This window comes from Rhinolophus sinicus, chromosome 16, assembly GCF_057876585.1.
Source record: "Rhinolophus sinicus isolate RSI-liver-muscle chromosome 16, RSI-T2T, whole genome shotgun sequence".
Taxonomy (NCBI): Eukaryota; Metazoa; Chordata; class Mammalia; order Chiroptera; family Rhinolophidae; genus Rhinolophus; species Rhinolophus sinicus.
The window spans coordinates 23,132,509-23,145,218 of record NC_142516.1 but is presented as its reverse complement, the minus strand read 5'-3'; the positions used below and the strand labels follow the sequence as shown (position 1 = coordinate 23,145,218).

Genomic DNA, 12,710 nt, shown 5'->3' with positions numbered 1-12,710 from the left:
TATGACTACCAGAAGAGTATGGCATTACGGAACCCCGAGGCAGACAGTGTGTAAAGGCAAGCAAGACAGGTCAGTACTGTCAGATGTGACACAGGTCAGGTAAGACAGGGAAGGACTGTGATTACGTTGCTGAAGTCAGTGTTACGGCTGAGAACAATCTGAATGGAATTGTGGCAGCAGGCACCACTGGAGAACAGCCGCAAAACAAGAAGTCCGTGCATCTGTTTCCAGCACTCTGTTGCACACTTGAATAATAGGTGTCGGGTTACCAGTAAGTGAAGACAAGCGCTGTAGGTAATTTTTTTTTTAAAGGCTTGAGACTAAGGGAAGGAGAGTAGCTAGCAGGAGGTGAGGGGTTATGAGGGGTTTTATTTTGTTCTGTTTTGTTTTTAAGATGATAGAGAGTTAGGTCTGTTTGTGAATTGGAAATGAACTGGCTTTGAGGGAGAAGTTGAAAATAAAGCCGGGGAAGGGTAGGAAACATGACAAATCTAGTGAGGTACTGAAGAAGAGCATGGAAGGGAGAAACGGGGAATTAGGAAGGAATTACGAGGGATGGATGCCTCTTTGACTTAGGTGGGAAGATTGGGTGGATGTGGTGCAAAAAGTGTTCGTTTGGTGGCAGAAATTTGAGGGTTCTCTGATGTCTCCTATGTTTTGAATGAAGTAGAAAAATAGTCATGTATTGGGGGAGGTGAAACGGTGTTGGGAATCAGATTTAGAGGAGAGTGCAGGTTTGAAATACCTTCTTGGAAAATGGAGGAGAGGGCTAACCAAGAGAACAAAGATTAAAAGTATCTCTCGTTTTCTCCAACAGCGTTTAGAAGACGGGGTATAAATGTGGATAGGCAGTTGGTTAGTTAACAGTGAGATTTGTTAGCTGAGTGAGGGAGGAGAGCAACACCACAGAGTGGTGGAAATAAATTTTATATTGAGTACTGGTGATTTCATTGTATTGGTCCAAATATAAAATTTTGTCTGGCAGGAGCAGCAGAACGACAAGTAGTCTCGCTGTTAGGAAGAAAGGGTAGAAGCAGTGGCATTGTTTTCTAAGCTGGACAGAGCTGGCAGTGAAGATCAAACTGAAATAGAGGCTCTAGGAAACAAAGTCTTAATGAGATGCAAGACCAGGGGTAGTGACATTTATTGGGAGAGCTGGTATGCATAGGAAATTGGACAGTTTCAGAGGTAGGACAGTTTGGGGATAACAGGATTCAGCCTGTGTCCTGTGAGGACTAGGTGACTTAAGTGGATCGGAAGTAAAAAAACCATTGTGTTGAGGTTAAGAAACAATGCCAGAATCATGGGAGTTGAGGCATTTTGACATTGCCCTGAAAACTTGATACTCTCTGAGAATGTGTCTCTTCACACTTAACACCAAGAATTGTTCAGGACAGCCTTCCAGCATGACAGTCTATTGGACTAAGGATGTCTGATATTAAAATCTGTTCCTTTCGTTACTAGATGACGTTGCACTGTGCTTTTTCACTGTGTGATTGTGAATTGCCTGCCCTTGACATTTGTCCATTTTTCTTTTGGCACAAGAACCATTTTCTACCATTTCACTGAATTTCTTTTGTTTGTATTTTTCCTTTTGGTCATTTCTGTTTAAGTTATATGCTTAGTTTATTAATTTTCCTTTTTTGTTTAATAATAAACATTTTAGTGTTATTAAACATTTTTTAGGCAAACTATATAGGTATTGACGTGTATAGAGTTCACATTGTGATGTGTTCTTAATGTTCTTTAATCAAGTTTTGATTTCTTTGAAGCAAACGTTATTTACTAGTAAATGATTAGAGGTGTTTGTTGTTTTTTTGTCCTATTTAACTTACAAAGTAATTTTTTCTGTTTTTTGTTTTGTTTTGGTTCCTTCTTTTTTATATACAAAGCTAGAGAGGGTGTCCATTACTTATTTAGGCTTTTAGAAATAGTGAAATATTCTTTGTGGCCTAAAGTTTTAAAATATGTATTCTATGGGTACTAGAAATAAAAATACAGTTTCTATTGGCTAGAAACTATGTACATATACATATATATATATATATATATATATATATATATATATATATATATATATAAAACAATTAAATCTATCTTAATGGCCTACTCATTCTGACCTGTTGAGAAATGAAATTCCTGCTTATTTCTTTTACTTTTTGTTTCATATATTTTTTCCTTCACATATTTTATGCTTTAATAATTTACTCATTCAGCAAGCAATAATCGAGTGCCTACTATGTGCTAAACCACTTTGTATTGTTCTGAGAACTGGATTCACTCATAGTGACAGATTTGGATTGTAATTTATGATTTTCACCAAGCGAGCAATCACATTTACAATATTCTATCTCTTCCTCTCTAAACAAACTTATTGAGGAATCCAAATAACTTTGCTTGTATTTATTTATTGATATTTACTATATTCAGAATTGAAACAAATATTTTAAATGTTCATTTTAAAATGATAAACCCACTAAATGTTATAACATAGAATTTATTTCCAGAGTTTACTGATGTTGAGGTCAGATTTTCTGAGTGCTTTTTTAAAAAGGTGTTATTTGTATTAGTTTTATCTTTGAAATTCAGAACAGTAGAAAATAGTGAGTTGAGTCTCCTGATGGATTTCTGCTCTGGGGAACATCAGAATAGCAGTGATGCTACTGACCCATTTCAGGAAAATCAATGCAGCAAGGGCGATTTATGTAGTATTTGCAGAATACTGTACTCCAAAGCTTAGAGTCAGAAGAACTGGTTTTAGGTTTCAGCTGCTGCTTAGCAGGAATGCAATTTGGGGATGAGATTTAACCTCTTTATTTTATTTCCTCATCTATAATAAAAAAATGAGTGGCTAATATTCCCATTTGTCCTGGAGTTTTGAGGATTATGTGAAATTGTGTATGTTAGTGTGCTTGAAGCTATATAAACATTACTATCTTTTGGGGAGGAAGAATAATCATCTTTTTAATTGTACAAAGGAACCCTCTCTTTTTATCCCTATCAGACAGTTTTTTACCTAAAGCTCAGAACTATCAGACAATTTGCAGAAGTATTCTGGGAATGGAATTTCCCCCCCTTTCTTGTTCCTTTAAATGAGACTAGTTTTATTATGTCTCCTTGTCTTTTTTACTCTTAGGCCACCCTACTTTCTGATCAGTTTCAGAAATTTATTAAGCTCATTTTCTACATACTTCATAGTCAGCCTATTATCAGGTAATTTGGGGAACTCGAGAGATTGTAAAGATCATCTGCTGTATTCCAGTCCCTCTTACTTTAAAGGTAGATGAGACTGAGGCAGAGAAAAACCAAGCTACTTGTTTAAGATCAGCTATGTAGTATAGTTGTTCTCAGCCTTGGCTACACTTTGGAACCACCTATGAAGCTTTTTTAAAATATGGATGTCCAGGCCCCACCCTCAGAAATTGTGTGGGGGGGCAGGGGGAGGGTGTTGTTTTTTGTGTTGTTTTAGTTTTTGGTTTTGGTTTTGTCTTTCAAGCTTTTTTTAAGGGCAATGATCCATGATGGATTTTAGATCCTGTCGAAAGTAGCCATGTCCACGGACTGTACCTGTTCCTTAAAAGCAGTGATCCGCTCCTCCAACATACTGTCCCAACTATTGTCTTCTACTACTACACACTGTATTTGAAGTTTTTAAACTCCCTAGCCACTGGAACTAGTATAGAAGAGCCCCAAACCAAGCTGTCTGCTTGAAAGCTCCTCCTGATGCTCTCCTCTCATTTTGCCTTATCTGTCTTGTCCCCCAAGGTTTCGCATCTAGTAAGATGGAAGAGTTGGCAACAAGTGCAGGGTTTTTGGCTTTCTTTCACTCACACTGTGCACGGCATTCTTCTCTTAGCCTCTTCACTTTCCTCCTCCTCCTCAGATCCAAAGAGATCAATGTCCTCATCATCTTTACTGTCTGTAGCTCCACTTCCTGTGATGTCTTCCACATGAGCAGGGCCATACTTGCCCAAAGCTTTCTTCACTCCTGGCGGGCTGGCTTTTTCCTTTTCGAAAGACGCGATGTGATTATACCACTGTAGGGCATGAACAAGTCGGCAGGTGGTAGGCCGGAGATGGCTTCAAATACTGCCAATCTTGTGATGGTCCACACCCCTCCATGGAGCTCCTGCCCGCCAGGTAGTTAGTTGTTAAGCACTTGGAAGCTGGCAGGACTCCTCAGGTCTCCAAATAGTCTGCTGACCTGGGAGCTAGGTGGCAGAGAGGAAAGAGGAGCACAGGCAGTTGACACCAAGTGCTGAGGAAAAAAGGGAGAAATTATGTTTTGATTGGTCTTTATCAAGCCTCCTGAAGTGATTATAATGAAACATTATCCACTTTTAAAGTGAATCATTCTTAGACCTTTTAGGTTAGAGAACTTTATTTTCTTACTGTGTGGGAAATAAGCCCATAAACTTTATGAGAATCAAAATTCTTTGATGTTGAAACCTTTATTTTAAATAGATTTATTAAGTCAACTGGTAAAACGTTTTTAAAATCTGTGTGTGTGTGTGTGTGTGTGTGTGTGTGTGTGTGTGTGTGTGTGACAGATGGTAGTCAAGTTTATACCTACTGTACCTAATACGCATTAATGAGTCTTTTTGATATGATATTGTAAAGACATGATCTTTAAGTTTCTGGAAGTATTAATAATATGTATAAAATTTTTCTTATTCAGATTTTGGGTTGTCATTTGTTTAGACTTTTAAAAACAACAACAACAACAAACCCTTTATTTTTCCTATAGGTGAAAGCACTGAAAGAGAAGATTGAATCTGAAAAGGGGAAAGATGCCTTTCCCGTAGCAGGTCAAAAATTAATTTATGCAGGTATGGATTAAATATTGAAATTAATATGCCATTTTCTTCCTTATAGTGACATTGGTTTAGTTTTAGAAAGTGTCATGTTATGAATTGTAGTGTGTACAAATTGATTTTGTTGGGAGCATGGTTATACAGATAGAAACAGTGAACAGTCCTTTGAATATGATATTAATATTTGGTCCTCTATTAACACTTGCTTTATATATTTCTCCAGCTAATCATTTTTTTTAGTTTTATCTTTTGTAACTTTTTGTATTTTTTTAATTTTTATTGGATGTGTAACATTGTTTAAGGTGTGTACAGCATGTTACTTTGATACATTTATGTATTGTAATATGATTGTTGAAAATAGCCACATTTATTTCATGACATAATTATAGTACAGTATTGTCTATATTCATTATATTATATTCATTGCATTAGATCTCTAAGGCTTATTTACTATTAGTTACAAGTTTATACCCTTAAACACCATCATTCTTTGCTCCTCACCTCACCAATCCCCTAGAAACCACCATTTTACTCTGTTTTTTTTGTAGGTTTAACGTTTTTGGATTTCACATACAATGTGTGATCAAAAGACACGGTGAATGTTTAAGAAAAAATTATTAACAGTAAAAAACACATTGCTATTAATCCTGCTCAAAATACTCCCCTTCGCTTTAAACATGCTTATCCCATCGTTCTTGCCACTTTTTGAAGCAGTTCTGGAAATCCTTTTTTGTGAGTGTCTTTACTTCATCCTCCATCATGACAACGTTCCATGTCACACATCGCTTCTGGTACAGCAATTTCTGTCAAAAACATTTTCTCCGTAAAAGTCTTGTGTTTCCTCATCCACTTTATTCACCGGATTTGGCACCATGTGACTTCTGGCTCTTCCCCAAATCAAAGTGACCATGAAAGATAAATGTTTTGAATCGATTCAGGACATCAAGGCAGCCACGACAGCGCAACTAAAGACACTCACGAAAGAGGACTTCCAGAACTGCTTCAGGAAGTGGCAAGAAAAATGGGATAAGTGTATTCAAAGCAAGAGGGTGTATTTTGAGGGGGATTAATGGCAATGTGTCTTTTACTGTAATAATTTTTTTTATTTAAACATTCACTGTATTTTTTTTATCACACGTCATGGAAGTGATACCTTACAATATTTGTCTTTCTGTGTGACTGATATCCCTTAGTATAATGTTCTCAAGGTCCATCCATGTTGTTGGAAATGGAAGACTACCTTCCTTTCTTGTGGCCAAATAATATTCCATTGTGTATGTGTACATCTTTTTTAATCCATTCATCTTTAATTGGCATTTTTTAGTTGATTTTTTGCAAGTGATGTGAGATAAAGACCCAATTTCATTGTTCTCTAGTTTTTCCAGCATCATTTGTTGAGACTATCCTATCCCCTGTCTTTGTATTTTTAATCAATGTGAGCCTTTTTGTTCTATTGAAATGAAAGCATGTATACTGATTGTTTTTTTGATGTACTTAGAATCATTCTTGTGAAATTAAATTTTAGTTTGTCTTTTTTTTTTAATAAAATACCAAAATTGAAGAATATACTAGAAAACCTTATATGTCAAAAGACACTATAAATGACAGGAAAAGAAAATATTAGTATTCAGATTATGTAAAGAGCTCTTAGAAATCAATAAGGAAAGGATGACCCAATAGAAAGCATTGAAGAATATGAAATTTCATTACTGGCCTCACTAGTAACCAGCAAAATGTATTTTAAAAATAGCCTTGATATGTGACTTTTATGGAGAAAATGCTTTTCTTTGTCCTTCAAAATAAATATCTACAATGATGTCAGGTGGGTCTTGGATTGCCCATTGATTCTTATCTCTTCCTAGAGACTTTTGTAATGTTTTCTTGACTAAGATGGTTTAAAGGAAACACTAACCTGAAAGTCAGGAATTGGAAGCCTAAAAAGGCATCTCTGTATACCAGACCATTTTCTGAAGTACTTTTTATTTTGTGTATCTCACTTTTATAGCCTTGGCACGTTTCTGTTTTGCCAGGTATCCAGTATTTGTGGGAGTGAGAAGTTTGTTCTTTTCTCCTTCCTCCAATGAAGGATTATAGGGTATTCCCCAGGGGAAATCCTTGGGCAATCTCAGTATTGAATTTTGTCTTCATGATCTCCTTTCCAAGGACCTCGTTAATATTTCCTTACCCAGCAAATGTTTTATTATAAGTAGTAATTTTTAAGAATTGCTTGGGATATCTATATACTATATATGCATTTGATACCTTTTAGTCAAATGTTTATGCCTTTTTAACTAATTGTGTTTCCATTTATATTTATCTTTATCTTGGCTGATTGTTAATGTTTTTCTTTTGGGAAAGTATTGATAGAACTGATGTTGGTGATTGTTTAACTTCAGTTATCTGTAAGACAGGTTACTGTGCCTTAAATAACATGTTTTTGTTTCTTTTTTCTTAATGTACTAGGCAAAATCCTCAATGATGATACTGCGCTAAAAGAATATAAAATTGATGAGAAAAACTTTGTGGTGGTTATGGTGACAAAAGTAAGTTTCAGCCTTATTTTCTGTATATCTTCATGCATGGAGTTTTTAAAATAATAATGATCCCAAGTCCAGCCTTTACACTTTCAGTGAATACAATTTATGCACATCCATGGTGGCATGCATTTAAACTGTTTTCAAAGGTTTTAACAATTTACCGTGGGTTACCCATAAGTTAATTTATACAACAATATGTTAGATTTTGCTGGATAGTAAAATCACTAATTATGTAATTACTAGAAAATGTGATTCTTAGAAATTTAATTAATGTTTCTTATTTTGTAGTTTTTAATAAGAGTGCCTTAAATAGACTTGCTCAGTTATGTACTAGACCTCGCGTGCTGCTCAAGGTTTTGTAGCAATGACGTGTAGATTTATTATTTCAAGGGTATTTCTTAGTTAATGGGATAGGTTTTTTGGAAACTAAAAAGGGAAAAGGCAGCTAAAAAATGATGGGATGTTTATTGTGAGGCTGTTTTTAACAGGAACTTTTTGTGGTTTATTGGACTGAAATACTTGGGACAGTTTATAGAAGCCAAAGTTTTTCTCTAAAGCAGAGAATGAATATGGGTGTTTTCAGAGATTTCGTTTTATTTATATGCTTCATTAAAGATACATAAGCATGCAATGACGTGTTAAGACAAATAGAGAAGTGGTAGTACTCGTGACATTATTTTTAGGATTGAATAGTCATAATCTGAGAAGAACAGTGTTACTTGTAGCACAGAAAGTAAATTTAAATAGGTAATTAGAAACCAGTTTATCAAAGACCAAAAACAGAATAAATATTCTATGGGGTTTTTTTTTTAAGTCACAAAATAATTGATATATGCAGTGGAAAATAAAGTTGAACAAATAAATTTTAGCTACTGCATACTTGTAGTATGTAGGAACAAAAGCAATGAAACAGTATACATGGATTGGATTAAATTTTTAATCCACTAACAACCATATTGGTTTTACATCATTCAAGCATTTACTTTAAATATAGAGGAACAGAATCATATACTGAAATTTTGTCTCACCTAGTTTCTAAAAGAAATTATGAGAAAATATACATAATGCAAAATTTATCAATTTAACCATTTTTAAGTGTACTGTGCAGTGGCATTAAGTACGTACATTCACATTGTTGTGCAACTATCACCACCATTAGTCTCCAGAACTTTCTCCATCTTCCCAAACTGACACTTTGTGTACCCATTAAATAATAACTTTCTATTCGTCCTCTCCCAGCCTCTACATACTTCATATAAATGACAATGTTTGTCTTGTGACTAATTTCGCTTAGCGTAATGTCTTCAGAATTCATCCATGTTGTAGCATGTGCCAGAATTTCCGTCCTTTTTAGGGCTGAATAATACTCCATTGTCTCATCTAGTTTTATCACACATAGGACATAATGGAAAATGTGATAGCCACACATTTGGATATGTGTTTGTCATTTGTCTTATTTCCTTTAGTATTATAGTAACCTTGATTATTAGAACATAACTAAGAATTAAGCAGAATAGGTTTCAGTAGGTACATGTACTTGAAGAATAGCTGCTTGGAGCCAAGCCTATTCTTATTTTACATAGGATTCTAGTGATATTAGTGGTTGTTTTATTTTCAAGTTACTAGTAGAGGCCAGCTGTTAGAATGGGAAGATAACTGCTGTAATTAGGCATTATGGAAGCAATGAGAAATGACATTATTATAAAGGAGAGACAGGGAAAAGCTATTGAGATCAAAAGTAGGTAGAAAAACTTTGAAAAGCAGATGGGTTTGGTACTGTTTAGAATGAGGCTTAAATAGCTTTGTGGCTATCGAGACCTTGAAGGCATGGTATATTACAATATTATATTGATTACAAATAATGTTAAGAGAAATATTAAATGGGCGTAATGCATTTAAATTACATTTTTATCTGGATGGGAGGTTTAGAATGTTAATATAATAATTTGCAGAGTATTAAATTGGCAGCTAAAAAGGTTATGCAGCTGCCGTGTTTCCCTGAAAATAAGACCTAGCCGGACAATAAGCTCTAAGGCATCTTTGGTAGCAAAAATTAATATAAGACCTGCTCTTATTTTACTATACTATGCTATACTGTACTATACTATAATATAATACCGGGTCTTATTTTACTATAAGATCAGGTTCATATAATATGATATAAGACCGGTCTAATATTAATTTTTGCTCCAAAAGACACATTAGAGCTGATTGTCTGGCTAGGTTTTATTTTCAGGGAAACACGGTAAATACAAGACCCTTAGAATAGGGAAAGGAAGGGGTGAATGCTACTGTATTCCTTAAAGTTCCCTCCCTCTACCTTGCACTAGCCGCTTTTTGCCCAGTGTACTGTGTACTAGCTCAGCTCGAACAAGGCATAAGTCAGCTTATTACTTTTACGATTTGTTGATTTATACTTGGGGCAAATTTTGTTGTATTTCAGTCCCACCTTCCATCAAAACAGCTACCTTTTGTCCTTAGGAAAGCTATGAGCTAAACAGGTGGTGCGCATTGATAGGCCTTAGGAGAATAATAAAGCTCACATAGTACAATTTTTACCTGTATGTAATTGCGTTTTGCTCTGTGGGAACCTTTATGGCTCTGCTTCTAGTTCCGAAAGTGCTGAGCAAGTAGTTATAACTTTATTTGGCCTTTATTTTTCTGTTTAACTACATCTACATTGCAAAAGTTATTTTAACCTCTTTGTACCTGTCAGTTTAAATGCTGGCTTTTTTGGGTTCTTTCTCTTTTTTTTTGCCCCCTTCTTCTGCCTCGCCGCACTCCAGTTCAAGCAGTTGTTTCTTAGTCTATCTAGTTAGTTGTGTAGGACACAGCTCCCTGGCCCATGCTGGTGTTATGAGCCTTGCGCTCCCCCCGGGCTGAGGCAGTCGGTTGCCATTCAGCCGTCACAGCAGCTCTCAACAGCTGCCGGCCACTCACGCTGGCTTCCGCTGGCCGCTCACAGCTGCTCACGCCAACCTCCGGATGCTCACAGGAGCCCAGCTCCAGGGAGACCTGTGTTCACAATCTTAGCTGTCGAGGGCGCAGCTCACTGGCCCATGTGGGAATCAAACCAGTGACGACCTCGGGAGCACCGCGCTCCAACTACGTGAGCCACCGGGCCAGCCCTGGGTTCTTTTTCATATTAACTTGATATCAAGGCTGAAACTTGGCTAAAGCTAATTGAAGCTGATGGTTAAGATATATGCTCTCGTCTGCTTTGAAAGAGTAACAAATAGTGATTCAGAGTGCTAATATTGACCATTATGTCACTTTACAAGTTGATTTTCAACTTACAATTTTGTATTATTATTATTGTGTTCGTGGCTTTCTGTAATAATACAGTCTAATTCAAGATTAGGTAATGCAGTATTTTATCATAATTCATTATTTTGCTTTTTAATGTGTTTAGCCCAAAGCAGTGACAACACCAGCACCAACAACAACTCAGCAATCAAATGCTGCCACCACTACCACAGTTAGTTCCTCTACGGCACCAGCTGCGGCTCAGGCTACAGCCCCCACCCCTGCTTTGGCTCCCACTCCCACACCTGCATCTGTCACTCCAGCATCAACAACAGCATCTTCTGAACCTGCACCTGCTAGTGCAACAAAACAAGAGAACCCTCCAGAAAAGCCAGCAGAAGCACCAGTGGCTACTAGCCCAACATCAACTGACAGGTAGGAACTAGATTCTAGGAAATTGTATCAAAATGTTTTCATAACTAGAACTTCCTACATTTATTTATTTTGATTATTGTTTGGATCAAACTATCTACTATGTTAAACTTTCTTTACATTTTGAACTCTTGATGAAAACAGTATAGTATGTCTGTTTAAATTTCCATAATCCCGATTTGCATACTCTATTTTTTTCCAGAGGGAAGGGAAAGAGGACCAAAGTCATTATTCAATTTGTGTAGAAAACTTAGGAAGTACAAATGACCAAAAATAAGATTTTGAAAATAACAATATTACATTGTTTGTTGACATATTATAAATAACTTGACATTACTCCCCAATCATTTATATTTAATCAATATTCTTTCTGATAGTTGTATATATCATAAACGTCCTTCCATGTCAGTAAATATTTCTAGTTACTGCATAGCATTGTGCTTTGGTCTGACATTTATTAGTTCTTAACCTTAAAAAAGTAATTAACATCTTTGGGTTTTTTCCTTATCTGTAAAATGTAAAGGACAATAGCATCTGTCTCATGGAGTTGTTGTAAGGACTAAATGAAATAATGAGTAAAAGATGAAATAGCACGTGGCCCACGTGAAATAGCACGGGGCCCACCATAGTGCTGACTGAATATCAGCTACTGTGAACAATTTACCTATCACCTTTTGTTGAATGTAAGAATTGTTTCAATTTTTCAGTTTTATCCAAATCTTTGTGAACTTGTGTAGAAATTAAGTTTTTGCCTGTGTAGATCTTTAGAACAAAAGAAAAGGTGCTGGGATACTTTGGGAGCAAGAGATAATTTCTTATGGGACGTTGACAGGATTTGAGCAGTTATGACAGATTTTTTTGTTTTCCTCCCAGTGATAGATAACGAAAGCAAATGCTTCAGTTCTCTTGGCTGGAAATCGTACAAGGGAACCCCTACTTTATCTGAGAGCATGAGTTGTGTTCTGTCCCGTGTACAGCTGGCTTTGGAGCTGTTTGTATGCTGTGGCTTTAGTTAGTGCAGCTCGGGACCTCAGTGGCAGTATTGGCTGGAGTCCTTGGAATCAGAACCAGCCACAATGGGAAACTGCAGCAATTGGAAACTGACATGGAAGGATGTTTATGATAAATACAATAATAAACAGAAGGAATGAGGTCATTCTTCATTTTAGCGTTCTCCCTTTAAGTGCAGTTTCTATGTCTGACCCAATCAGCTATGTTTGGAGGAGTTTGAGTCACCTGGTTCATTGCTTACTTGGGACCCCTTTTCAAGGAATTAATTCCCTAAGAGGAAAGCACAGGCTCAGGTAATAAAATATTTTCTCTGTGCCTGTCTGCTACACTTTGCTTTAGGCATTCTGCAGCACCATTGCCTAACTTGATTACTTCTCTCATGCAGCTAGAAATGTGTTCAACACTCTTAACCTGGTGGGAGAACAACCCAGAGTCAGGTTAAGCTATTACATTGAAAGGTTATTGGTTGATTCTGTGTATGGAAGGATACTTACAAATTTAACAAATTTGTTTCCCAAGCCATTTAAACATTGCAAACGTAATTAAATATGTCTTCAGTCGATACAGTATATCTTATTTTCTTAAATGCTTTAAGCTCCTTAAAAAGCTTATAGTGTTATTTCAGAATTGATCAATACATTTTCGTGTGTTAATACTAATACCATCAATT

At 36.1% G+C, this 12,710-nt stretch overlaps 1 protein-coding gene and 1 pseudogene across 1 annotated transcript in view; one reads left to right on the top strand and one right to left on the bottom strand.

Annotated features, from left to right (window-relative positions):
• The window catches only part of RAD23B (RAD23 nucleotide excision repair protein B), a 43,409-nt gene that overhangs the window by 11,226 nt on the left and 19,473 nt on the right, over positions 1-12,710 (top strand). The window contains exons 2-4 of the mRNA XM_019734198.3: positions 4,748-4,829; positions 7,278-7,357; positions 10,764-11,032. Coding sequence (XP_019589757.3) covers positions 4,748-4,829; positions 7,278-7,357; positions 10,764-11,032 — 431 coding nt within the window. The remainder of the gene's footprint in view (positions 1-4,747; positions 4,830-7,277; positions 7,358-10,763; positions 11,033-12,710) is intronic.
• Positions 2,227-4,589, bottom strand: LOC141571238 (elongation factor 1-beta pseudogene; annotated as a pseudogene).